This window comes from Crassostrea angulata, chromosome 10 (assembly GCF_025612915.1).
Source record: "Crassostrea angulata isolate pt1a10 chromosome 10, ASM2561291v2, whole genome shotgun sequence".
Lineage (NCBI taxonomy): Eukaryota > Metazoa > Mollusca > Bivalvia > Ostreida > Ostreidae > Magallana > Magallana angulata.
The window spans coordinates 50,907,564-50,934,818 of NC_069120.1; the positions used below are offsets into that span (position 1 = coordinate 50,907,564).

At 36.9% G+C, this 27,255-nt stretch overlaps 1 protein-coding gene across 7 annotated transcripts in view; it reads left to right on the plus strand.

Annotated features, from left to right (window-relative positions):
• Positions 1 to 22,931, plus strand: part of LOC128164522 (uncharacterized) — a 63,122-nt gene extending 40,191 nt beyond the window's left edge. For 5 of the 7 annotated variants that reach the window (XR_008240951.1, XR_008240952.1, XR_008240953.1 and 2 more), the window contains 29 exons: positions 1,008 to 1,079; positions 3,041 to 3,263; positions 3,424 to 3,558; positions 3,850 to 4,011; positions 4,278 to 4,439; positions 4,657 to 4,764; positions 4,860 to 4,964; positions 5,703 to 5,820; positions 5,909 to 6,002; positions 6,099 to 6,210; positions 6,413 to 6,522; positions 6,786 to 6,903; positions 7,588 to 7,716; positions 8,098 to 8,216; positions 8,366 to 8,559; positions 9,271 to 9,398; positions 9,840 to 10,085; positions 10,322 to 10,469; positions 10,633 to 10,839; positions 11,145 to 11,560; positions 11,693 to 11,788; positions 12,002 to 12,205; positions 12,420 to 12,678; positions 12,872 to 13,047; positions 13,336 to 13,497; positions 13,697 to 13,858; positions 14,239 to 14,400; positions 14,850 to 15,278; positions 15,493 to 15,584. Coding sequence is in view for 1 of the 7 variants with exons in the window: in XM_052828427.1 (XP_052684387.1) it covers positions 1,008 to 1,079; positions 3,041 to 3,263; positions 3,424 to 3,558; positions 3,850 to 4,011; positions 4,278 to 4,439; positions 4,657 to 4,764; positions 4,860 to 4,964; positions 5,703 to 5,820; positions 5,909 to 6,002; positions 6,099 to 6,210; positions 6,413 to 6,522; positions 6,786 to 6,903; positions 7,588 to 7,716; positions 8,098 to 8,216; positions 8,366 to 8,559; positions 9,271 to 9,398; positions 9,840 to 10,085; positions 10,322 to 10,469; positions 10,633 to 10,839; positions 11,145 to 11,560; positions 11,693 to 11,788; positions 12,002 to 12,205; positions 12,420 to 12,678; positions 12,872 to 13,047; positions 13,336 to 13,497; positions 13,697 to 13,858; positions 14,239 to 14,400; positions 14,850 to 15,137; positions 15,249 to 15,278; positions 15,493 to 15,583; positions 18,719 to 18,923; positions 20,408 to 20,542 (5,076 nt within the window). In the remaining 6 variants the exon portion in view is untranslated. Of the gene's footprint in view, positions 1 to 1,007; positions 1,080 to 3,040; positions 3,264 to 3,423; positions 3,559 to 3,849; positions 4,012 to 4,277; positions 4,440 to 4,656; positions 4,765 to 4,859; positions 4,965 to 5,702; positions 5,821 to 5,908; positions 6,003 to 6,098; positions 6,211 to 6,412; positions 6,523 to 6,785; positions 6,904 to 7,587; positions 7,717 to 8,097; positions 8,217 to 8,365; positions 8,560 to 9,270; positions 9,399 to 9,839; positions 10,086 to 10,321; positions 10,470 to 10,632; positions 10,840 to 11,144; positions 11,561 to 11,692; positions 11,789 to 12,001; positions 12,206 to 12,419; positions 12,679 to 12,871; positions 13,048 to 13,335; positions 13,498 to 13,696; positions 13,859 to 14,238; positions 14,401 to 14,849; positions 15,279 to 15,492; positions 15,585 to 18,718; positions 18,924 to 20,407 lie in introns of those variants that run through there. The other 2 variants (XM_052828427.1, XR_008240955.1) reach the window with 2 other exon arrangements.
• Positions 22,932 to 27,255: the final 4,324 nt, after the last annotated feature.

Sequence of the window (27,255 nt, forward strand, 5' to 3'; positions counted from 1 at the left end):
CCCCGTTTTCCCTTTTTTATATAAAATGTCAAAAAAATTCATCTCCAACCTATTTCCAAAATTCTGAACGCCTTGGTATAACCAGTTGCATAGATAGGAACTTATGAGTAGTGCAGTGTCAAAAGAAAGATAAATTCAAAAATTAACAAGTAGCTACACTTCTAATTTCCAGAAGAATATTTTCAAAAAATCATTTTAAAGTAAGTATTCATTCCTCATACACACAACTTGGTATGCCTACAGTATTTTTATGCTCTACATTAATTCTTAGAGCAAAGCGTGATAACTCTTTCAAAATAAAAATTGAATTTTAAAAAAGTTGTGATCTTCAGGCCTTTTAAAACCCTATAGGGAGTCAAAAAGTGACCCCTTGGACCATAATTTTTAAATTGCTTTCTTTATTCTTAACAATAAACTGAAAGCCCTAATAGAATCCAGGAATGAAGATTTAGATAATAAGATACGCCCACCTTTTATTGATTTCACATAGAATTGGTATTGGTACAATTAACTTGTTTTTTTTGTGTATGTATTGCTTTCAGAAATATTTGTCAAAAGTGAACTAGTTTCCCCTTTAATAGCACTAACCCAATGAATCTGTTCATTTGGGAGGGGACATTTTGGTTTTGATTTTATTTTGGTTTTTCCATTGTGGCCTTTGGCATATTACGTTTGATAACTAGCTTCTTTTTATATGTTGTGAGTTTTAACATGCTGTACTAAAATCACACCATAAATAACTTAATAATCACCAAAGTTAAAGTGGTTGGTCAGGATTGCTTTGATTATCAAGTAAATAAATCAGCAATGTGTAAGAATGGTCTTCTGATCTATGTTCAAAACATATATGCAAACCGAATACATGTATCAACTTTGAATTGATTCTATTATGGGCATCACATAAAATTGATGATGCATTTATCACTATTATATTTATTTTTTTAATGCATAGATGGACAATGTAAGTAGCAAATTCACGGCATGTTTTTGATTTCTGTTGTTTTAAGGGTGACCAATCATTCCTCTATACTCTTCACGTTACTGAAAAACGTACAAACAAGGGAAAAGTTATCAAGGAGGTATATATATATATGAGCACTGAATCGTAGTAATCTGCCTTAATAACAAACAATGCTTATAACACACTCACTGTCCAACAGTCAAACACCTTGTCACCACAGACCCTGAGTCAGCGGTGGTCTACACCAGGGGCGGGATCTTGTCTGTACACACTCTCTGATAACTAGGTTACTGGCTGGTAGAGGGTGCGTAGCAGCCTTGATCAAAGATTAGTATTATGTTTTATTCATTTCAGCACAGTTGTCATGAATATAGGGCTTTGTTTGTATTAGTTCTTTTTTAACAGATCCAGGTTTTGATGATCTAATACTTACATTTGAGTTGAAAAAAAAAACACAAAAGATATTTCTTCTTATTCATAAATATGAAAAGTGGGTTATAATTGTTACTGAAAAAAATGATTTTTTAAAGTTTAAAAAAAATGTTTATATAGTGAAAAAACAAGGCTTAGAACTATACAGGCAGACAGATTTTAGTGGGTCCTTGACTGTATTTAATTGAATTGACTGATGTTGATGCAGATCAAATATCATATATTAAATATGGACACTTTGTAGATTGCATAATACAACTGTATGAAGTGTCATAGACACTAGATATCTGCAATATTGCAAAGCCATGGGAACGAACGTATAACAATATTCCTTGATAACCTACAAGTATTATTCCTACATGTATTTGAATAATATATGTTTTATCTAATAGATTGGTATTCTAACAAAGTATCATGTGAATGTTTATTGAATTACTCAGGTCTCTGGGGTTTTTTGTTTATTTTTAATGGTATTTTGTTTGTTTAATTTTCATTCTCGGAAAAACTCTCAAGAGTATCTGCTTACTAAAAATGTTTGGTAATATCAAGAAATGATATGGAGAGCATGCAATTCAAGTAAACGAGAGAGATATGAGTAACTGTAAGTCTGTGTTATATAGAGTCTTTGTTACATAGAGTCAATGTTATATATAGAGGTATGCTTTCTGGCCATTGTATCATATTTTGGTAAAACAGACACAGTGTACGTCTTAGTTGATGGATAGGTGGGAACATCATTCTCTGGAAATGTTTAAGTCTGATCTGAGGACTGGACAGCATACCTCTGTAGACATTCTGTAGACATTCTATAGACATTCTGTAGTCTGTTGGATGAGTAGCCTGTTCATTGTATATTTGCCATGATACTGTCTTCTGTACTAACTGACTTGGGTGCTTTGTAACCATTTTCTTTCAGCATTTGCATATTGTCTGTAACATTCATCTCTTGTCATATTCAATGTAAATTCCTGAAAAGGAATGTAAGAGGCAGAATTCACAAAAAAAAACCTGCCTTCATTGATATCGATATCACGATATATAGTACCACAGTTATGTCATGGAAAAGAACTGACAACAGTTCTGATAGATCAAATATCTATCCTGATAGATGATAGGATTGGGCAACAAGTGTTTGATATTGTAAAGTATCTAATCTTCTGGTCTTTATAAACCCACCTTACTGTCCAACAATGCATTCTCATTTGTTGAAAAGTGGCACATCCTCCCTCAATAATTCCGACAAATATTTGAAAACTAATCAAACTAATGGATAAAGAAACAAGACAAAAACACCAAATACTCAATAATATTGAAAACTTGGTGAATTAAAAGTCAACTTCAGAGTTTTAATGAATTATCCATATAATAATTCCATACCTACTTCTCAGGAATACAGTCCTTTGGTCCTTATTAAATTCCTATTTTATACTGTAGATAGTTATACAGTAAGACTTTATTATTGTTATTGGCTTAGATTAAAATCTTGATTAACTGGTATTAGTTGTTGATACTTTGGATTGGAAGTAAATGTACCATAAGTCTTATAATAACTGTTGATACGTTAGGGACACTTACGGTTGTTTTCCATTGTCTTTGGCATTAATTTGGATGTTGCCAAATATTCTGAAAGATGATTGGTTGTTACAGGACTCCCTTGTGATACAAGTTCTCGTGATCCAGTTAAATGTCCACCGACAGATATTTTTCCAGTGCATGGACAACTTTACCCAACAGCTGGTGCAGAAATATCAGACTGGTTCCTACCCCCAATACTCAGACTGTGGGGAGGTGAACATCACCCTGACCGCTTCACGACAAGCCATTGAATGCCCCGTAGACAGTGTGCTCAACAAGACCGACCCAATTTGTAGTAAGTGTGCAACTTCAGTTTTATTTTATAAAGCTCATGCAATGTTTCTATCCTTGCCTAATAATCTAACATTATGGTGCAGAAGATATAGAGTCAGCATCTGGTTGTAGTTTTTTGTGCATGTGAGACAACACTTATGGTGATTTTTTTTATTCTGCAGATCAATGTGATCTTGGTTACTATGCCAACCAGAGCAGCCAATCGTGTGATCGTTGTCCCAGCCTGGAGAGTGGGATCTTAATCCCGTGGGACTGTAAGCTGTGTGACTCAGACCCAAACACCACTTCATGTCTCAGTAAGTCCAGCCATTCCCGGCCTCAGAGATATCTGTACTGTATACATCTTAAACCCAACCTCAGAGATAACTGTGTATATCTTATACCCAGCCTCAGAGATAACTGCCTCAGAGATAACTGTACTGTTCATCCATCCTCAGCTAGAACACATCAGTTATTTGCATTTACATGTATATGACTGTGTTAAAATGTCAGATGGATCTCAAAGTTTTTTGCAGACTGTATCAGGTTTATGTACTTTACATTTGTATAGATGTTAGATCAATGACAGCTTTGATTCCAACTTTCAGAGCCCTGTCAGCCAGGAGAATACTCTGAGAACGGACTACAGCCCTGTATTAGGTGTCCTCGGGGTGAATACACCAACCAGCAACGGGCCAGGTCCTGTGTAGCATGTAGTAATTGGATGTCCACTGAGAAATCCGGGGCCGTCAGCTCAGCACAGTGCAAAAGTAAGTAATCTGGTGGATCTCAAGTCTCACCAAGAACTTATTTTACCATTAAAAAGGATTTACCAAGTAAACACATGTATACCCAAGGTAAACACATGTATACCCAATGTATTTTTCAATGCTGCATATATATTTGCTTATTTTCTTTGCACCAAGTTTGGCACAAATACATGTTTTATATAAGTGTGACATATACTGTTCATAAATGAGTAACTTTTTTCAAAGGGTACAAATACTGTTAGTGTAAAGCAATATTTGTGTTTTAGCGAAGTGTCCTGCGGGACAGTACAGTGACACAGGGCTGGAACCTTGCTTGAACTGTCCGTGGAACCACTTTTCCAGCTCAGAGATGTCCACCAATTGTACCCTCTGTCCTCAGGGCCTGGTGACAGACGGTGTGGGAAAATCCAGCTCATCAGATTGTCAAGGTAACCACTTTGTTTCACATGTGTTTGTGCTTAACATATTTGTCTATGCTAAAAACTAAGAGACTTAGTCATAACTTTGAAGCCAAGCAAAAATAGTATTAACAGGTACTAACAGGTTGAAATAAAAGCTATTAGGAATGTGATTAAATGATGGCTGCATTCACTACTTCCAAAAATCTGAAGTTTATTAATGATGTACAATTGATAATCATTTCAGTGGTTGATTTCTGTGACAAGAATCCCTCACCTTGTCAGAATGGAGGGATGTGTCAGTCAGACCTGCAGAACAATTGGTACAGCTGTGTTTGTTCTCAGGGGTACCACGGTAAGACTAGATTACAATCTTAGATGACTCTGATATGTGTAAGTTATTAAAAGTTTTTCGATCATCTCTCATATGTGTATTTCTGTGTGTTTCAGGCTATCACTGTGAGGATAGCTACAATGTGTGTGACAGAGAGCCTTGTCTTAATGGAGGGACATGTAGTGTCCAGAACAACAGCCCTGTCTGCCTGTGCCCAACAGGTCAGTTACTTCACCCCCACCCACCCATCACAAATTGTAATAGCATGATCAGCTACTACACCCCCACCCACCCATCACAAAGTGTAATTGCATGATCAGTTACTACACCCCCACCCACCCATCCCAAAGTGTAATAGCATGATCAGTTACTACACCCCGACCCACCAATTACAAAGTGTAATAGCATGATCAGTTACTTCACCCCTACCCACCCATCACAAAGTGTAATAGCATGATCAGTAACTTCCCCCCACCCACCCATCACAAAGTGTAATAGCATGATCAGTTACTACACCCCCACCCACCCATTACAAAGTGTAATAGCATGATCAGTTACTACACCCCCACCCACCCATCACCAAGTGTAATAGCATGATCAGTTACTTCACCCCCACCCACCCATCACCAAGTGTAATAGCATGATCAGTTACTACACCCCCACCCACCCATCACAAAGTTTAATTGCATGATCAGTTACTACACCCCCACCCACCCATCACAAAGTTTAATTGCATGATCAGTTACTTCACCCCCACCCACCCATCACCAAGTGTAATAGCATGATCAGTTACTACACCCCCACCCACCCATCACCAAGTGTAATAGCATGATCAGTTACTACAACCCCACCCACCCATCACAAAGTGTAATAGCATGAAAGATAGATCATTGCATTAATTTATTCAGGTATCTGGCTGTAGATATGACTTATATGAAATTGTATTTTTGTTGTTGAAGGTTACACCGGTGACTTCTGCGAGTCCCCCCTGTCCCATTGCTCCTGTGTCCATGGAACTTGTAGACTGAATGAGGGGGAATATCAATGTAACTGTTATGAAGGATTCACAGGACCAAGGTAAATAAACTACAGGCAACAGCTAGAAACCATTTTAAAAATCCTGACTGTTGTCAAAATGTTTCATTGATATACTTTTGTGTTACAGTTGCTCCATTGACATTGATGAGTGCTCATCCAATCCATGTCTCCATGGAGGTAGATGCATTGATTTGATTGGTCAATACCAGTGTGATTGTTCGGTAAGATTTCCCAGTTCTAGTTATCAACTATATCATAATGACAAGCTTTCCAATTTTTGTATTGGGTTTTATGAAGGACGTTCACTCTCTTCACAGGAGACTGGCTATTCAGGAATCAACTGTACGTCCAAAGAGTCGGACACAGTCAGTACCTGCTTCAATAACGGGGTCAAGCACCCGGTCAGCGGCAAGTGTTCCTGTCTCCCAGGTAACTACCTCTCACCCGTAGGCAGGTGTTCCTTGTCTTACTATCATGGGATCTTTAATAGTTTTTTTTGTGGCTTGATTTGGATGTTCTCTAGAAGTTATGATTTCCATATATATTTTATATAATATTATGTATATTAAATATTGAGATTTTGCATCTCTGTATTTCTTTATCTGTGAGTTAAATGTTGGGTTTTTTGAAGGATACACTGGGTCAGAGTGTGAGGCCCTGGTGGATGAATGTCAGCACAGTTTCTGTGGAGAGAATGGAGACTGTATTGATGGCATCGACAACTTCACCTGTGTCTGCATGGTAAGAAAATCCATGCAGTGGTTTTATTTATTTGTCAAATAAATAAGAATAATCAAGAACATTTTACCCATGTATCAGTGCACATATTTTGCAAATACAAACTTGTTTGTCAAAGCCTTGCTGTGAAATGGTTATATTTAATGGCTTTAAGACCATTTATTCTCAAATACTCTTGTGAAATGTGAATATGATGTACATGCAAAGTTCTTTAAAATGTCACTTTTTACCGTGATCTAGCTATAGAATGTTATTACATATTGCAGCCTGGATTCACTGGGAAATACTGCAACAACAACTTGGATGAGTGTTCAGCCAACCCCTGCATGAACAACGCTAGCTGTATCCCAGGGAAAAATGACTTCAGATGTGCATGCCCCCCAGGTAGGTCTCTTACTGAACATGCTCAGATGTAGATGTTCATGTTCAATTATTTGTTCTGCCTTTCATGAGAGCGACCAACATTATCTATTGTGATTAACTTAATACAGAAGTTACATGAAGATTGTATACATCATGTACCGTGTCAACGTTAAAACCATACCTGGCATCTTAGGCAATAAGCATTTATGTTAGATTTTTGTCTTGTTTGGAAACCTTCCTCTAATAGTCTAGTAGTGACTGGGTATTAGACGATAGCATATCAGATAATGGTACCTTATACTAAACATGTGATTGTACTTCAAGAGGTCAACTAAATTTTATGCAACATTCATTTTCAACCCATTCTCTTCTGATCAATGTACCAAATATTTGTAATACTGTATTCAAAAAATATTTGCCCTTGATTCATTTTTGCCCCTTTTTCCCATGTTGTTAGCAAGTGAATTAAAGGCCAGACAAATTCAAAACTATCTTTTAAAAACTATGTCAACTTTATGATAAAGAGAATCTGTTTCTAACTGTCTCTGGACAAATTCAGACAGGAGCAAAACCGTTTGCAAGTGCAGAAGTGCAAAAATAGCCCAGGGCAAAAATGACCCTCTATACAGTATAGAATTATTCCCTTTCAGTTATTCTTTATTCCTTTGTGCTTCTGATTATTGTTTAATGCTCTAACTGTTGCAGGGTTTGAGGGAAAGAGGTGTGAAATCAATAAAGATGAATGCTCCCCATTTCCTTGTAACTTGACCACCGCCGTGGACTGTATTGATGGGAACAATGACTACAGCTGTGTCTGTAGGGAAGGATGGACAGGTAAGAATGTACTTACTGTGGGGAGTGGGTAGTCGTGTATCAGAGGTTTTCCTGGCTTATCCTAGGTCCATTTAAAGAACCCATATCCAATTCAGGGCTTCCTAATTCATTATTTACTTACTGTGGGGTGGGTAGGCATAAATTTTATGAGTGGCTTGGTAAATGAGCATTTAAAAAAACCAGATAATCAACCTGTAAAGAGGGTAAATGGACATTAATAAGGGCATTGACTCACATTTATTTAATAAGAGAATGGATAAACATGCATTTAACAAGGGGATACTCTGTACCTAAACTGACTTTGTGTCCAAATGAATATTTACTACATCTAGCATACACTGTATGTATTGAGTTATACTGAGCTTGATTTTCCTGTTGTAGGAAAATGGTGTCAGACAAGAATCCACAGCTGTCCCCAGCCATGTCAGAACGGAGGTACCTGTAACACTGAAGCAGAGAGGTGTGACTGTGTGGCAGGATTCACCGGGCCCTACTGTCAGGTAAAGAAAACACAATACACGTATGATTCACTGGACCCTACTGTCAGATAAGGAAAACACTGTACAGGTATGATTCACTGGGCCCTACTGTCAGGTAAGGAAAACACTGTACATATTTGATTCACTAATATGATTATCCTTTAATACAGGTGGAGATAGATGAGTGTGACAGCCAGCCCTGTCTAAATGGAGGGGTCTGTGTAGACCAGGTGAATGGGTTTACCTGTACCTGTCCCCAGGGCTACACCAACAAGACCTGTGATGTCAATGTCAATGACTGCCACCCTAATCCATGCATAAATGGGGGCACCTGTCTAGATCTTCTCAATGGATTTGCCTGCAGGTTGGTAGTTCCTATTTGGTTTTGATGTGACAATCATTATTTCATGAGTGTTTGATACAAAAACAATACTTTCTCGATTTTGTTTTTGTGCTCAAGAAATATGCATGCATTATGCATTATTTCATTTAGATATTGAAGTTTTTTACAGTAAAACTCGTTTAGTACGAACACGGATATAGCAAATTCTCAGATATCGCGATTTCTTATCAAATATTTGCAAAATTTTAGGGTTATAACGAATTCCGATATAATGAATTTACGGATATAGCGAACAGATTTTGAGTTCCGTAGAGGTGAATAATAACGAAATTTAACACTTTTATAACGAAGTTCCTTACAGTTTAAAAAGTTTGCTCTACCATTTAACATAATAGTTTGAATGAATTTATTTTCATGTAAATTTTTCAGTTCTTAATCTGATTATTGAAGGTATCAAAGGAATGTAATTTTATTTTAAGCATCATTCAATAAGCAAAAATTGTAGTCTTGCAAAAGAAAACATGTATGCTGTGAATTCGCTATAGTTATTATTACAAATTCGTTATACGAATATAACAAATTACGGATATAACGAAGTAAATCCATTGGTCCTTCGGACTTCGCTATAACCAAGTTTTACTGTACTTTCAAGATTAGAGATAACAGCATTTTCTTGAAGAATACTTTTCATGGTTGATGTTTATTTAATGTTGACCTTTTTCCTGTCTTTAGCTGCCCGCCGGGATTCACAGGCAGTGACTGTACGGAACAACTTAAACACTGTAGTTCTCTCCCTTGCCAAAATGGAGGGACGTGCATGGAATCGGGCCTTCATGGCTACCTCTGTATCTGTGACACTGGTGAGTAGCTTTGCCCTTGAAACAGACAGAGTTCAAGATTTTCTGTACATGTATGAGTATCAACAAGATTGGAATACAATTTTTAATTAAAGTTCCCGAAAGATGGTGGGGCCACAAATGGGGGGATTTTTAGATAGGAATAGAGAAAAATCTTCTCACAAATACTGAAACCACAAAAGTGGCTTAGATTTTAACATATAAATATGTGGATAAACATAGGAAGATTTTTTAACTTTTTGTGCAAGATCTACCCTACTAAATTGTCAAGATATTTTGAATTAGATACTGTAATGCTGATTTAATCAGAGTTATGGCTATTGTTGCTCAGGTGAGCAATGTGGCCCCTGGGACTCTTGTTTTAAATGCTCTTCACATATTAATTTAATATGAATGGATATAGTTGTTCCAAATGCCTTTGCTCAATTTATTGTAAAATTGTAGGTTATACTGGCCACAACTGTTCAGAAGACATCATCACGTGTGAGTCGGGTCCCTGTCAGAATGGTGGCTCCTGTACGGACGGTGAGAAAGGGTTCAACTGTAGCTGTACCACGGGGTTCACAGGGAGGAGGTGTGACGTCCAGTCAGACCCCTGCCTTCATCAGAACATCTGTCAAAATGGTGCAACCTGTAGAAACGGAACCTGTCTCTGCACACAACAATATACTGGATTTGATTGTGGAAAAGGTAAACAAAGGAAGATTTGAAATTTGTTGTTAAATAATAAATATAAACTTCATAAACTATGCATTTTGTTTGAAGTCCACCTATGTGTAGTACATAACTCCACTGCCAGTGAAATTTGACTTTTGTTTTGCACAGTATTTGATTTAAGATCATAATATAATACATTCTGTTTGAGGAAACCAAAAGATTTTAAATTATGAACAATTATCAGGTTTTTAAATTTTTGTTGCTTTCAGTGAAATCGTCTGATTTTGACCTGTTTTTCCACGGCTTGAACGGATCATCTAGTTCTGCCTGGATCTCTGTGGAGAATGAAATGTCTGTCTGCTTGTGGGTGCGGTCCTTCAAAGCCGGCCAAAATAAAAACATTCTCACCCTAGCAGTGTAAGGAAGTTCAAAGATCAATTTGCCATTTTCATTTTGAGTGAAATAAATGCAAAACCATGGAATTTTTAGTGATTTGTTGGAATTTTTTTTTATCAGTCAATAGCATGACTTGCAGATATAGATATATTGATTAAACTGATTGAAGTACTTTTTTGTTCAGAAATGACACACATGAAATTTTGGAGATTCAAGAGAAGAACTATTCAGTGACCTATAACAGCAAGACTTGGTTTGGACCCTCTAGCCTGAACAATGGCCACTGGAACCATGTGTGCTTTACTTGGAGCAAGAAAAATTCCAACTCATGGTCGCTCTATTTTAATGGCTCCAAGATAAAAAGTGACAACCAGATGAGCTTGCCTAGTCGGTTAGTACAGTGCCGCCAGAATCCAGCAACCTAATGTTTACTTTATATAATCCAAAAATTTAATGTGACATTATTTATAAGTAAATATACAGCAAAACACAGTTACCGTACAATGAATACGCTTTTAATGATTTGATGCTTACAGGGAAATAATTTTCATTTGCTTTGACTTTATTTCATGTTGTAAACTTGATGGCTATTATGAACTATGCTTATAATGAAGCAAAATTGCCCCTTCCCTTGCACTTCATTAGAACCGTGTTTTACTGTATGAGCTTCTGACTCAGTGTGATTGTTTCCCCCAGGGTGAGGATATTACTTGGCCAGCCATTACGTCAGGAGCCCGGTCAGGTCCAGTTTTATGGAGAGGTCAGCCAACTACTGGTGTTCCCAGAACAAATAGGGGAGACCTACATCTCAAGTTTGTCCAAGACCTGTCTCCCCGGGACAGGCTTCACACACACCTGGCTGGAGCTGCTAGCCAACATCAGGGGGGACCTGGAGGTGATCGAACCCTCGGCCTGTGGGGGAGAGCGCTGTCCACCGGGCTATAAAGGATATGACTGCAGCATCAGGGTGGACAAGAATCCCCCCACAGTCCATGGCTGCCCCGGGGATTTCCGTGTGGTCAGTCAGAGCAGACTGAGCCAAGTTAACTGGACAGAGCCGATTTTCTCGGATGATGTTGGAGTAATCAATGTGTTCCAAACTCACCGACCAGGTAAATGAACATTGACCTTTTTACAGTAAATTAGATTTGTCATAATTTTTTAACTTTTAAGATAATCTCTTTCTGTTCCATTATGAGTACAAAACTTATTGTTATTACATTTGCACATTTCTTTTGTTTTAGGTGAAGTCCTGGCCTATGGGGAATATGCCATCACTTATGTTGCCTTTGATGCTGCCAACAACACTGCTAACTGTAGCTTCCATGTTGCTGTCACTCGTAAGTACTGCTTGAATCACCTCTGATTTTACTGTAGATGCAGTGAATTTCTCAGTTACATTAGTTAACATTAATGGGATTTTACTGTATTCAGAGTACAGGAAGCCTTTCAAATGCAGTTATAATAAAAATCCTATCATGAAGTGCCATCATTCATACTTTAATGCAATCCTGAATTCAATTCTTATTTTATGTTGACTTTGTTTTTTGTAGCCTTTGATTGTGAAATACCAGAGGTCCCAGAAGGGGTAAATCACAGCTGCTGGAGTTCAGGGAGTCGTAGGTACTGCTGGTTGTCCTGTGAGGACCCCCACACCCACACCTTTAGTGAACCTGTCCCCCAGTCCTACCAGTGTGGCCTCTCCGGACTGTGGGACCCACCCAGAGGAGACAACTTCACCTTCCCTGCTTGTGCTGGTAAGTCAGGGGTCAAGCTGTTTGATGACCTTACAGCAATCATAGAGGTATCGCCCACAAACTATTTGATTTGTTGCAAATTTGTTGTGGATGATTTAGAGAGCTTATTTACAGTACAAAGTGTCTTATAAAAATCTGTCAGAGTTTTAGATCTTGACCTGAAAATTCTACTGTTATATTATTATTCAGTCCCCCATGCTGTTTCTATTTTTAGCGTTCTCCCCACCTGCTGCGGGAGTGACGGGGACCATTAGTTTTGACGGCCCTGAATGTACAGATGATCTGACACAGAGACTGAAGCAGATCTTCAGTCAAACCATGGCCAAATGGAACCGTGAGTTTGGACTGTGTCCGGGTCAAGGCTGTAACATGATCGTCAAGATCCACTGCTCCGGAGACATCAGTTCCCGCAGGAAGCGTAGACAGGTTCCAGACAACTCATACCTCGTCCGATTCAATTTCCCTGTAAACAAGTGAGTTTATAGAGATGACTTGTGTTGGCAATGCCTGCTGCTATATCATATATGCCATAATGAAATATTTGTTAAAAAAACATAGGTATAGATGCAGTGATAAACCAGAAAAAATTTGGACAATGCTTTGTGTTCATTGATTTCTCTAAGCATTTTTTTTTAAAGTTTTATCTAAGACTAAATTTTGTATTAGGACGTCTTTGGAGACAACAAGTCTGCAGCCATTGGACAGTATTAAGACCTACGTGAAGAAAGGCGAGTTTAACACTGATGGTTTTGTTGCCAAGAATGACTCTGTGATCGTCACCACACAGTGTAACTGTATGGAAGGACAGATGCTGAAACGCATGGACAGCACGGAATACTGTGGTAACTACTGCTTCTATACAAAGGCCCAGTATATGTTTAAACATAAAAGGTGTTAATTATAATACATGTTATATAATGAGTAAGTAAGAAGGAAGATGTAAAAATGTGAATTAACAAAGAAAATTGTTGCACCTTAGTTTACATCCTTTTTTGTGAATAACTATGGATAGAAACCTTCTTAACTGAATACATGTACATGGAAACTAACAAAAGCTTCTGAAATAAAATGAAAAGTAGTTCATCATATTGTACTTAAGGTTTTCAAATATTTTTTTCATTTATTTTCAGTGAATTGTGCCATGGGAAGCTTTCACAACCAAACATCTAGTACATGTGAGTTGTGTCCAATCGGCTTTTATAACGACCAAGAACGTCAGACTAACTGCATCCCGTGTTCTCCGGGTCAAACTACTCAAGACCCAGGGGCAAAGTACATCTCACAATGCTACAGTAAGTATCAAGGACTCCCTGTGAAATCAACTTTTTAATTGATTTAGTATGTTTGGTTCTAGCCATGACATGCGCTATGTATTGCAATATCATAATTCCAAAACCAAGCAGTCTTGTATTTTGCTGGCGATTATTCTATAATAAATTTCATTGCATTAATTAAAATCAATATACATGTATGCATTCATTTTTTCAATAGCTGTGTGCCCAGCTGGACAGTATGCGGAGGATGTGACCAATGTGTGTAGGAAGTGTCCCCGGGGGTACTACCAGGAAGCCTCGGGGCGGAGGATGTGTCGGTCGTGTCCCAGCGGCCAGATGACCGCCCAGGAGGGAGCCACCTCAGCAGACCAGTGTACATGTAGGGAGCTGATTCATGCTGATATTTCCTAGATTTTTCTATTTCTTCCTTATTTTCATGGCTGCAATGATTTACCGGTAGTTACAGAGTCGATGTACATCATTGCTAGTTTGTAGCTGATACAATGAAAAGTTGAAATCTCACTTTATTACATTTCTGCCTTAATTGCATAACTGTCATACATGTAATTCAGTAACAGTTTTTTTAGAAGGTTGATGTATGTAGCTGGTGCCATGCATTACCTTATTTCTAAAATTATAATTTTGAATTATCTAGATGATTTCATTCAATTACAATAAGATAATTAAGATAACTGCAGAATTAATTTATGAAAGATAACATTAATTTTACTTCATAGCTTTGTATTGTTGAATTTACAGCTGGATGCCTCGCGGGGCAGGAGCTGTCTGTCAGTGGGGTGTGTGTACTGTGTAGACATGGCTTCTACAAGGCTCAGTCTGACCAGGCCTCCTGTCAGTCCTGTCCCTACGGCACCACCACACCAGACACTGGTGCCACCTCAGTCATCCATTGTAACATCAGTAAGCTCAGCACATCATGTCTGCTCTGTTCAGTTTTCATAACTTTCATTATAAGTCTCTAAGTTGTTATGTTTAATAAAAATAATTAATGATTACATTTTTAAGATAATTTATTCTGAAAAACTCAAAGATAAAGGACAATTTTTTCCTTATTTAAATTTAATACATGTATTTTTTAAATCATTTAATGGACAAGTAATCAATAGTATTCAGGGTTGTCTCTAAGACCCGGGAGGCGGGGAATTCCCCAGCCTATAATGCCTTAATTACCTGGCTATTTTTGCATTTCAAACACAATGTAGCTATAAGCAAGACCCCCAGACCCCTTTCTACTTTTTCATTTCCTCCTTCTACTTTAATTTTTAGAGACAACCCTGAGTATTATATGCAAACTTTTTATGTATGACATAGGATACATACTATATATACCTCTTGCTGTTTTCTTGTAGCTGTGTGTCCTGCTGGGTCGTTCTCCTCCAAGAACCAGTGCACCCTGTGTCCTCTAGGTCAGTACCAGCCCGCCCGTGGTCAGTCACGGTGTCTGAGGTGTCCGACCGGTCGGACCACTCTACTGGAGGGAAGTCGTCACCCCTCTGACTGTGTGGTTGGAAACGTCAACGAATGTCAGACCTCTGTAGCAGAGTGTGGCCCGAATGAAGTGTGTCGGGATACCTCGGAGTACTACAGGTGTGATTGTAAGGAAGGATTCACACGTGAAGATGGTGGGAACTGTACAGGTATAGGGCCAGGCAACTGTCATTTCCACAGCTTTATCACTTCATACAGTATTTTGTAACACTGATGAAAAGTACTTTTTTGTATTCAATGAAATATTCTTTTACTTGTAGAGATTAACAGAAAAGTCAATATACAAACAGGTAGGAATGAACAATTTCATTTCCTTGCTTATACAACCAACTTTAATTTTCAAATGTACTGACAGTCATACCATTGCCTACAGTAGTTTTTGAAAACATTATTCTTCTTGAATAGTACTTTAAAAAAACAAACTTGATTGGTAAATTAAAGTCCTTTTCTTGACATCCTCCTGTACAAAAACATTTACTCATGTATCTTTACTTTGATTTTCAGATGACAACACTGGTCTGATTGTGGGGTCCACAGTGGGGGCTGGAGTGTTCATTCTGTTCATTGTAGCAGTGGTTCTCGTCATATGCTGCAGGTTTGTCTCCTCTTATTGCAGTCTCAAAGACATCTGAAATTAATTTTGCAATGATATTGAGGACATCTACACTTAAATGGTCTTGGACACGATTTTTATAAAAAAATTATTTTTCCATTTTTAGCTCACCTGAGCTGAAAGCTCAAGTGAGCTATTCTGATCACATTTTGTCTGTCGTCCGTCTGTCCGTCCGTCTGTCCGTCCGTCTGTCCGTAAACTTTTCACATTTTCAACTTCTTCTCAAGAACTACTAGGCCAATTTCAACCAAACTTGGCACAAATCATCCTTAGGCAAAGGGGATTCAAAGTTGTGAAAATTAAGGGCCACACCCGTTTTCAAGGGGAGATAATAGAAATTAATGAAAAATTTCGAGAAATTTTCAAAAATCTTCTTCTCAAGAACCAGAAAGCCAGGAAAGCTGAAACTTGTGTGGAAGCATCCTCAGGTAGTGTAGAATCAAAGTTGTGAAATTCATGACCCCCGGGGGTAGGGTGGGGCCACAATGGGGAGTCGAAGTTTTACATAGGAATATATAGAGTAAATCTTTAAAAATCTTCTTCTCAGAAACTAAACAGCCAGGAAAGCTGAAACTTGTGTGAAAGCATTCTCAGATAGTGTAGATTCAAAGTTGTGAAATTCATGACCCCCGGGTGTAAGGTGGGGCCACAATGGGGGGTCGAAGTTTTACATAGGAATATATAGAGTAAATCTTTAAAAATCTTCTTCTCAGAAACTAAACAGCCAGGAAAGCTGAAACTTGTGTGGAAGCATCCTCAGGTAGTGTAGATTCAAAGTTGTGAAATTCGTGACCCCCAGGGTAGGGTGGGGCCACAATGGGGGGTCGAAGTTTTACATAGGAATATACAGAGTAAATCTTTAAAAATCTTCTTCTCAGAAACTAAACAGCCAGGAAAGCTGAAACTTGTGTGGAAGCATCCTCAGGTAGTGTAGATTCAAAGTTGTGAAATTCATGACCCCCGGGGTAGGGTGGAGCCACAATGGGGGGTCGAAGTTTTACATAGGAATATATAGAGTAAATCTTTAAAAATCTTCTTCTCAGAAACTAAACAGCCAGGAAAGCTGAAACTTGTGTGGAAGCATCCTCAGATAGTATAAATTCAAAGTTGTGGAATCCATGACCCCCGGGGGTAGGGTGGGGCCACAATGGGGGGTCGAAGTTTTACATAGGAATATATAGAGTAAATATTTAAAAATCTTCTTCTCAGAAACTTATCAGCCAGGAAAGCTGAAACTTGTGTGGAAGTATCCTCAGGTAGTGTAGATTCAAAGTTGTGAAAATCATGATCCCTAGAAGTTTTGGGTTAGGCCGGATTAGTTTGTTTATTTTTGATTTCCAATTTTTAGATACTATGAATTATTTTAGGCCGGCACATATATAGGGACAGTGTCTATTGCATTATGATGAGCGACTGTTTGGGGTTAAACTTGAACAGGTATGGATAAATTGAGTGTGTGAACATCCCTGCTCTATCTAATCTACGTGTTTTCTAACCTTTGACACAAAGTGTGTGGTCATTCCTGCCCTGTATCGCATTAATACAAGTGTGCAGTCATACCTGCTTGTATTAGTGGTGGTTGCGGCGGAGCACTAATGTATGGTCATCCCTGCTGGTGTTCAGGCCTTTCTAGCGCAAGTGTGCGGCACTCCCTGCTTGCGTTAGGTTGAGCTGTTGGAGCAAGTGTGCGGTCATCCCTGCTTACGTAAACGTTGGTACCTGTTGAGTTGCGTAGGTGTGCGGTCATCCCTGCCTGCGTAATGTTGAGTCCCTATATATGTGCAGGAGCGGTGATTAAAGTCTGCTCTTGTAAATATTGGCAGCAATCAGGGCTATCCGAGTTCCAAGGGGGAAAAATGGATTTTATTTATACAGGATCTACATTGTCCAGATTGTTTGTATTATAACTCCATTAAGCTGACTTTATCATACCTATTGTTCCTCAGGTGAGCGATGTGGCCCATGGGCCTCTTGTTTTTATATAAAATGGTTTACTTGTGCATTTTGAATGATTGACCAAAATTAGAATGTTAGAAATCAAGTTATAAGAGAGATACAGAGGTCAGAAATCATTGTTATGTAAACAAAGCTCGAGTCTTATATTTGTATGTATGGAATTACCATTTCTTTGACAAAATGATGTGTGGCAAACTAGGTAAAGTGATTCAATGTGTTTGTAAATAATATTATCAATAGAAGAAAGCAACATTTGATTGAAACATAAACCAGTACAACACATATGTAAACAATAACAAGATTTGGGCTTTGAATACAAAACAAAGAATTTCAAACTCTGTATCTTGCTTATAACTTAACTTAATCTTTGACTTTCGAATTTTGACAAAGCATTAAAAATACCTATTATAATCATTCTAAACATTAATCAAAGTACTGAAGTACTGAGAGCCGGGCTCTTTTGGTGTGTCTTAATGCATATTGTGTAGTAAAGACTGAATATCTCTCTCTCTCTCTCTCTCTCTCTCTCTCTCTCTCTCTCTCATGCTTTCAATGTCGGCAAAGCACCAGAGAGCGACCAAATTTTGTAAGCGGCTATAAACAAAAAATATGTCTGTCTAGTAGAAGTAAAAAAGTTCAACAGTTGCTGCCTTGAATTTTGCAACAAGCATTAGATATATTCAATCCCCATTACTTCATCGCGCAGCAAAGTAGTTCATGGAAATTTTAAAAAACCAGAAACAAAATGCCAATACTTTTGACAAAACGTGGCTCTTTTTTGTAACTATTTGGTATAGCGGAAGCTTTATCTTGACGCTGTTTGGTTTTTTGTTTACTTGTGCTATTTATAGTAACATTGGCGATTTGCCTGCCTATAGCCAGGACTCTGCTTTCAGCAGAGCCCGGCTAAAAATGGACAAATAAAATTTTAAAGTTTGAGCTCAAATTGTGTCTAATCATGTTAATTAATTATTCAATAATATGTTTTGATTAAGTCAATATCTAAATTCTGCTTGAATTTCTTAATGTTTGCTTACTACTGGTATGTAATAAATAGCTTGATGATGATTGAAATAGCCAGAAGTCCATTTTACTGCTGAGTAGTAATTAAGGTAATAGGTTTTTAACATTTGCATGTATATTTTTTGTCACATTAAATAGGAAAAATGAGAAGGAGTGTTTACGACATGAGGCTAACCCATACCGCCAGAACCCTGTGGTGGTGATGCCGGTGCACCCCGCTCCAGTGTTTACAAACCGGACTTTCGCCTCCAGCCGCTCCAGCAGTCTGTCACTTGCTGGCTCCGACATGGAACTGAGTCCGGTAATGTCTCCATTTCGCTGGCATCAGAGTTCTTACCCCGAGGTAGTATCATTGTTAAGTTGTATTTGCACCGCCGCTTCTATCAGTGTAGGCTTGGGATCCACTCCTCTAACCTGTGATGCACTCAGGCTGTGTATTTAGTTTTAATACTATAGATTTATATTATTCATTTTAATGTAACCCACTTCATTATATTCCAAGATGTAAATGTATTACCCAAAAATGCATTTATTGCATATATATAATAGATATAAGTTTATATTCTCTAATTTTCTAACAATTAGTATTTTAAACACATTTTTTTAAAGTAACATGTATTTGCAACATAGTGAACATGCTGTGATCACCTTTATTGATAAAAAAAAAACTATTGCTTTTAATTTGTAAATTTCTAGAGGGAGGGTTTTCGCTTTGGTCAATGTTGTAGTATTTTATTATTTTATACAGTTTTTGCAATATGATTTAGCTTTTAAGTTTTTTTTTATGACACTATTTTCACTACATTCATCCCTTTTGTTTTATGAATTTCGTGTAATAGTCCCCTCACTTTTAATGAAGTACTTCACTTGAGAACATTTGATAAACTATCGATTATAATGACTCGTGAGAAGCAAAGAATTACTGTAAATAAGTATTATAAGTGTGTCGTTAATTCTGCAATGTCTAATTGAAAGCTATAAATCAGAAACATTTGATTTTGAAAATCAGGTGGGCATATTATTTCCCTTAACAAACAGAGGAGAACAACAGGTTCAGGATGATAAAGGATTATGTGCGGTATTATGCATTTCTTGCCCCCAAAATTAAAGATTAATAAAGAGCTTTTAAAAAAAGGTGGAAGATAGTTGAAATCAAATTGAAAATAAGTGTGTGAAAGGTTTTCACTACAGCAACGTCATAATGTAGAGATGACGTCATGCAGATAGTCTTACCAATGTAATTTAAATTAATGTAAAATTGATGGTTTGTAGCAAAATACGGGTGCTTTCCGACCATTTTTCGGCTGGGAAACATTGAGCGCAGGCTTGCACAAGTACCATTTTTTAGTATGTTGTGTATAATTTAATGAATAAAAACATATGCTAAATTCGTACTTGAGCAGACCTGCGCTCTATAATTCCGAATGCAAAATATAAAGAAAAAAATGACAATATTTTCATTTGTTAGCAAATTTTTGAGAATTGGGTCATTTATGTGACGTCATGGATAAACAGCAAATGAGCAAATGATATGCATCCTCTGTACTATGATTTTTAAAGATTTGATTTTTATACAATAGTATTTAAAAATCAGTTAAAATTTGGGGCAGATATTTGACCATACCGAATATAGTCCTTTAAACTTTAAACAGAGATTGCTTGTGTTTGACATATACGCAGGCATATAATACCAGGTTTACAGTAATTAACTAATATATTTATTTCTTTGGTTATTTTAATGAAAACATGCTGTTTGTGTATTAAAAAGTCTATTCCTTTAAAATTTCTATTTTTTTTTGGAGGTTACATTGATTTCATTCATTTCAGACTGAAACAGACCTATTACCATCCTTCTGGCCTGACGAGCCACTGAACATCTCTGACTCCTCAGAAAATGGATCCACTGAAGGAGGGCGGAGCTCCAGTAGTGGATTCGATGTCAACTCAGATTCCTACTTCTGAAGTTTATCTCGGAGTACCATAATTCCGTGTTACAGACAGTATCTCAGAACACTTGTCTTCAGAAAAACCAAAAAATGTTGGTGAAAAGCCCAGCACTGCTCAAACTTGAAACAGTGCACCTGGCGGACCAAGACATAGTTGACCAAGCTTAGAGGAGGATCCATCAATAGATGGGATACTAAGAAACTGGATAGGATACCAAGAAACTGGATAGGATACCAAGAAACTGATGTGATACCAAGAAACTGATGTGATACCAAGAAACTTAATACCAAAAAATGCCACAATTACCAAAATATTTGAATAAAGATGAGCATTATTGGATTACCAAACTATTTTACCACCCACTGTTTGTGATGTTGATATTTAGGAATATTTACACATTAACGATTCAAGCCTCATCAGAACAATTTGGCAGGGATCTAGTGTGCCATACAAAGTCTCGATACCAGTGAAGTGATGAACTAGTCAAAGAGGGAACTAGTCACACATCAATGTCTTCAATTTTAAAAGGTGTTAAAATATTTCATACATACATGTATATTTATTGCGTGTGTTAACTATGTGATAGAGAGGGGAGACTAGAAATGTCCCAGTGTTACTCATTTCATGCATCATTTCTTTGATTCTTCACAAACTGTTATGATAAGTAGATTTTTGTGTCCAAGTTTTTCATTCTCCACATTTCACCATCATTTCAGACACATTCCTTTTATTTCAAGGTTGAGTTTTAAGGAATGTGCCATCTTATTTATAGTGTTATTGACTTGAAACATGCAGACACCATATAATGTATTATTGGTGGGTGTCTTGTGTAAGTGTTCACTTGGCAAGAAAAGACTTCAGAGGAGACCGTAGACCAGAGAAATGGAGGAAGACAACGCATATGAAATTGTTCATCACCCCATCTTTGTACTACAGAGAATGGGCAAACTGTTGTGTTCAGAAAGGAATCGGGACCTTTCCATTAAAGCTATTAGTCTTTATAACCGCTGCACTTGTATGCATACAAATGGTGCAATAATCAAGAATTTGTTCAACAAAATGCAATTTTTAGTTGATCAGTGACTTGTCCTGATTGTGAGGTGTATATAGAACCTGTAAGTGTTAATTAATTTATCAGTTGTTCTGAGTGTGATCGGTGTATATTGGTGTATATTTATACAGTTTGTATATATCATTTTATCTATTTTGATTGATTGATTGATTGAGAGAGAGAGAGAGAGAGAGAGAGCATACTAGTATATTATTTCAAATGGCAGGTCCAAGTAATAGTGTGCTGAACGCTCAATGATTTATGTATATATGATAGTTTGAAATGTTTAACTTATACTTTTACCATATTAATGGTTTATGATATAGACACATTTTGCTGCATGAAAGCCAATCTGGTCAGACTGGGAAAGGCTTAATCAAAATGTTTATTTGTTTTTCTCATCTTTTCTTTGTCATTTTATTAAGATTATTATATTGTTTTAATCATGTTTTTAATATACAAAATGCATGTAATTGTACCATTGAGTTTTTTTTAAACAGAACCCTATTATGTTCATTTTCAATGCTGATTATAAACAATTCAAATCATTGTTATTTTACAAGTGTGCCTTAGAATATTGAGAGTTCTATTTGTGTATCATTTGACAGACATTGAGTGAAGGTTAATATTTATTAGATGCCCACTTCAGTAGGTGCTAATGTTCATTGACACAGATATAGTGCTCCAGCAACATTCCAGGTGATCATCAAACACAGCAATTTTTGTCACATACCTAGAATACGCCGCTATACCCATCGCCTTCGATCAAACCAAATATTTGTGAAGCTAATTAAATGACTAGTGTTTATGAAAGTTCTCCCAACTACTTCGGTTAATGGAGAAACGATTGTTATATACTGATCGATAATTTAAAATGTGCCAAAGTTCATAAAATTTAAGGTGTTTTATTTCCTTGTTTCAATGAGTGTTGTATCTAAGCAATCAGTCTAGTCTGTAGGCCCTATAACCCTCATCTCCTACTCTGAGTGATTTTATTGTAATAAGGTAACTAATTGCATACCAAAAAAAGCCTTATCGCCCAAATTTGCAGTAAAAGTTTCATTTAACATATATACAAGTAAATGTCTGCAAAATGACTGCTTCATGAACCACAAATATTAAGACTATTCTGAAGACACCTCCGTTTTTTGCTGTATCCTGTTTATATCATTATTTTGTAGCCTTGTTTGCAATGGTTTACGTCATTGGTGTTCATCACTACAATCAGAACCTCACTCACACAATCAAAATGGTGGACGAATCGCGTCCATTTTGTATCACCTCTTTGTAGAACCAATTGTGATAAGTTTGAACTTGTGCCATAATGAAAAATGAATAAATCTTAATACCAGAGTGCCTTTTTTTCTTTGATTGCTATTAAACACCTTCTTGGTAGATTAAGTGTACGCATGCTAAGCAAAACATCGAACAGATCACGTACTTTCAATGGTTATTTCGCACGACTGAGTTTATGCCTGGCGAACCCGGCTGCGTTCAAGATCGTAGCTGCTACGTAGGGCTACGTGGTTGAATGGTAAGCTAACCTAGCCACTACGTAGATATTCGTAGCCTAAATAATTTATGATAAGCATCAAATTCAAGATGGCCACCTTAGTTACCACTTTGTAACAAACATGAAATCTAGTTATTTAGTGATATTTTTTTTTATCCTTTAAGTTATAATGAATTTAAACATGTATATTTCCTCTTGAAATTAACAAATTATGTCGCGTGTAATTCGACTTCGTTGAATATTTCCAACTTCAAATCTGATCATTAGACCGGTTCGTTCAATAGACCTAGATATCTACGACCTAGCGACTAGGCTAGCTGCTATAATCTTGAACGCAGTCCTGTTAACGTTGAACAATTCACGTTTTTTCTATAGTTGTACGCTTACGACTTGGTCATGTGAATATGAGGAGGGAGCGAGTTCTGCAAAATTGTGCTAGTATACGGATTTGCCGAATTAGCTGCTTAAGATGATACTTTTCGTTTATATGACACAGAATGCAACTGAAAGCTCACACAGCGTCAAGCTGGAATCACTTTGCTGTGATTACACGAAAAGGCCAAACAAAAATCAACGTACCATTTTGACAATCATGTTTTGTTTGTTTAAAAAAAAACTTTTCAAAAAATACTGTTTAAAATATGTCGAACTTTACAAAAGAGAAATCCTTAATTTTTTAATATTTTTCATTTTTGATTTAAAAAGGCAATATGTAAAATGCCTTGAAGTGACTGAATGAACAAAATTCCCAACTTCTCGGCCTGACATCTGCCAGGTTGTCTTTCAATATATTTAACTATCTACACTGCAATTGCAAAAGATTATTGTGATCGGCTTCAGCCATATGAGGCACCCATCGATTTTACTAATTGCGCACGCATTGCGCCTTGCACTACTCTATTTACTATGCAATGACAGCTTCATGTAAACCTTTAACTACATGTAAATTACTAAACACGTTATTCTAATGCGTTTGCCTTGAGAGTAAACGTAATGATTCAAATCACGACGATTTAGTTATTCTTGCTTTCCTACATAATGTAGTTGGGAAATCAACACAACGGTGCAATGTATCGTATTTATCATGTTTAATATCATAATTGCATGTACCGTAAATTAAACGCTTTCGCACTACATTAACATATTTGATCAACAGTATTACACGCCGATCATACCGTTAAAAAGCACAGTTATTACTTGTCTAGATATTCTACGGCGCCTTGAAAAAGATAAAGACTGTGATTCATTCACGTTATCTACATGTATTTAGTCTCACTGGTATCATCCGCTGTTGGTCTAAATTCACATGCACGTTATAATAATTACACTTAATTATATTCACCTTTAATTAGCAGAAAACAACGCAAAATTATATAAAGTTTATTCACAAAACTAATAAAATATGAAATATGGGAATTCAATGTTATTGCTTCATTTGTATTCAACACTCGGTTTTTGGCTAATGCTACTTTAACTATCAGAACAATAAAATGGTCTTTCAATTTAGGTCTCCCTTTGGTGTCAAAACTTATAAACGTGAACTGTTTTGCTTCTGTCATCCAAAATTTTAAGTTTTTCACAAACAACAATGGTTCTGGATCTGACATCACAGCTTATTGGACCAGAATTTTCCCCGTTGAATTTTTTTTCCATCTCCCAAGTCTTTCCAGAACCCATAAGGTGAATGACTGTCTTATTGGCTCGGAGAAACTTGTATTTCCTGTGACACGCGATCAGTGTTTTTCCTGATAAAATCAACGTAGACATTTTATAATTTTTAATATCAAGAAGGCTGAGGTGTTTCAAACATGATGGCCCGGTGATTTGAAACTGTTTTGCTTTTCCATTAGATGCTAAAAACAATATTTGATCTCTGTATGGACAATAGCTAAAATATCCCTCCCTCATATCAAATGAATTTCCATGCTTGTCTTTTTCAATAACTTGCGTAAGTTCGCCGTCTTTATTAAACACACAAAACCACCAGTTGTGAAAACCAAACAATACACTCACTGATGTTTGACAAGAAACCACCAGCTTTCCTCCTCCATATTCGACACCAAAACATTTTCCATTTTTCATGTTTATTCTCGTTAATTTATCATCCATTACGGAAGCAAGATCAGTATAAAAACGAATTTGCGACAACTGAGGAAAAGACACACATATGCCTAACTCTGTACGTGCTATGTCGAATGGAGGACTGTCTGTCTTTATTTCATTTTGGAAGGAACCACTCTCTGAAAAAAGTTTGATTGAAGAATTTGCACTGTCAATCAACACAATAGTGCCTGTACACAACACTGTACATCCGGTTATTGCTGGCGTTTTCTCAGAGATGTTTACTTTTGTTTCTAAGGTTTGGATAAATCGAATACCTGACTTTGTGCTCATCACTTGTGGAAAAATGCTCTCGACTAACGTGCTTTCCAAAATTGCCTGTCGAAGGGTCGCAATATTCTCTGGATCTAAAAGACAGGCGATTCTCAAACCAATGCGATATTTCATATCGCACATTTCTAGATTTTTTAATTTGGTGTCTGCTTCATCTTTATAATCCTTAGCCAGTTTTTCAATTCGGGCAACATCTACTGTGTCCTCACAAAGCTCTTTCATAAGTTTTCCGATATCTGTCAAAACTGTACCGGCAGTTGCCTGAAATTCAGTACAATTGTTAAGACACATTTCTTTTGTGTCATGAACACTTTTTGTCGCGTCTTCCTGTAGCAATTTCATTCTATCTCCCAAAGTCCTAAAAATCAAATCTAAATTTTCCAGTACTTTTCTCGGATCATTTTTCGAGAACGAAGAAGTTTCGTTTTTCACTTTGAGGGCAGTTGTATAGATATCCCTGCATTTTTGGTGCAGATTCATTTTATCGAATTCAGTAATTGGAAATTCTGTCTTCGCTGGAATGGTGTCTTTCGGACACTGGCTATGACGATCGTCAAACTTACACTTGACACACATTAGTTCTATGTGGTACAGGCACCAGGATTCTGCCTGGTCACCATGGAGTGTACACTTACGTTCTTCAGACATATTGGAGACCGTCCCAAAACCTGTGTATCGTATACAGCACTTTCGAGGTAACAACTTGAATGTATCAATTATCAATGTCGATCTTGATAAGATCTAAATAATTTATTTAGCATACCTATTTATATAATACCTGTAAAAACAAAAATAAAATTTGGTTTTTCCTAGTTAAAAATAACTTCTCATATGTGTATATATATATCAGTAGATAAAGCGTTTTATCAAAGCTACGTTGCATTGATGCAAATACTTTGATTGGTGTTTAACATCACATTGATCACACTCAGAATATGGTTGTCTATGGTAAAAGGTTGCGACTGGCACCGATGTTTTGGATGATTGTTTCATTGAGATGTGCTATAGTAGAGTACAGTACGAATCACAACAATATATTGTCACTCGCTGATCACAAAAATTGCAATATCTCTCAAGTTAACGTATAACTTCATATAGTGATAAAATTTGATGTTCCAAGTAGTTTAAAGCTATACACGCTATAATTTACGTCAATTTTGAATGATAGTGAAAACGCATGTGTTTGTCTACTTATAAAAGTTATCCTTAATCTGCAAATTACAATGGTGAATTCCATCTCGTTACAAAGATATAGATTTTTAATTGTTTATTTTCCTGCCAGGAAAATATACCTTTTCATGAATATTGATGAAGGAAGAGCAAACCGACCTCATTGCGCATGTCCGCGGAGAACTAGGTGGTCGTTATTGTTTGCCTAATTAAATATCCAACTTGATTTTTAATATGCTTAACAGTTGTTAATTTCAAAAACTTACATGTATAATGAGTAAAATACGTTTGTCATTCACGATACCCTTACTTCTGCATTAACACTTATAGGATCTATAAATAGCACATAAGGGAAAACACAGGTCTACGTCATTTTTTTAAAGGAAGTATTCATATCTACTCACAGGCTTGTATTTTTTTCTTTTGTTTGTACTCGTATATCGGACAAATTTATGCTTTACTGAAAATATCCTTTCCTTTGTGAAACTATCACAGTTATGAAGATGTTGACCCTTCACCAGTTTTGGTATGATAGACTAAATTTAGCTGTCGATATCAGGTGACAGATTGATATTCACGAGGAGGCATTACTTTCCAGGC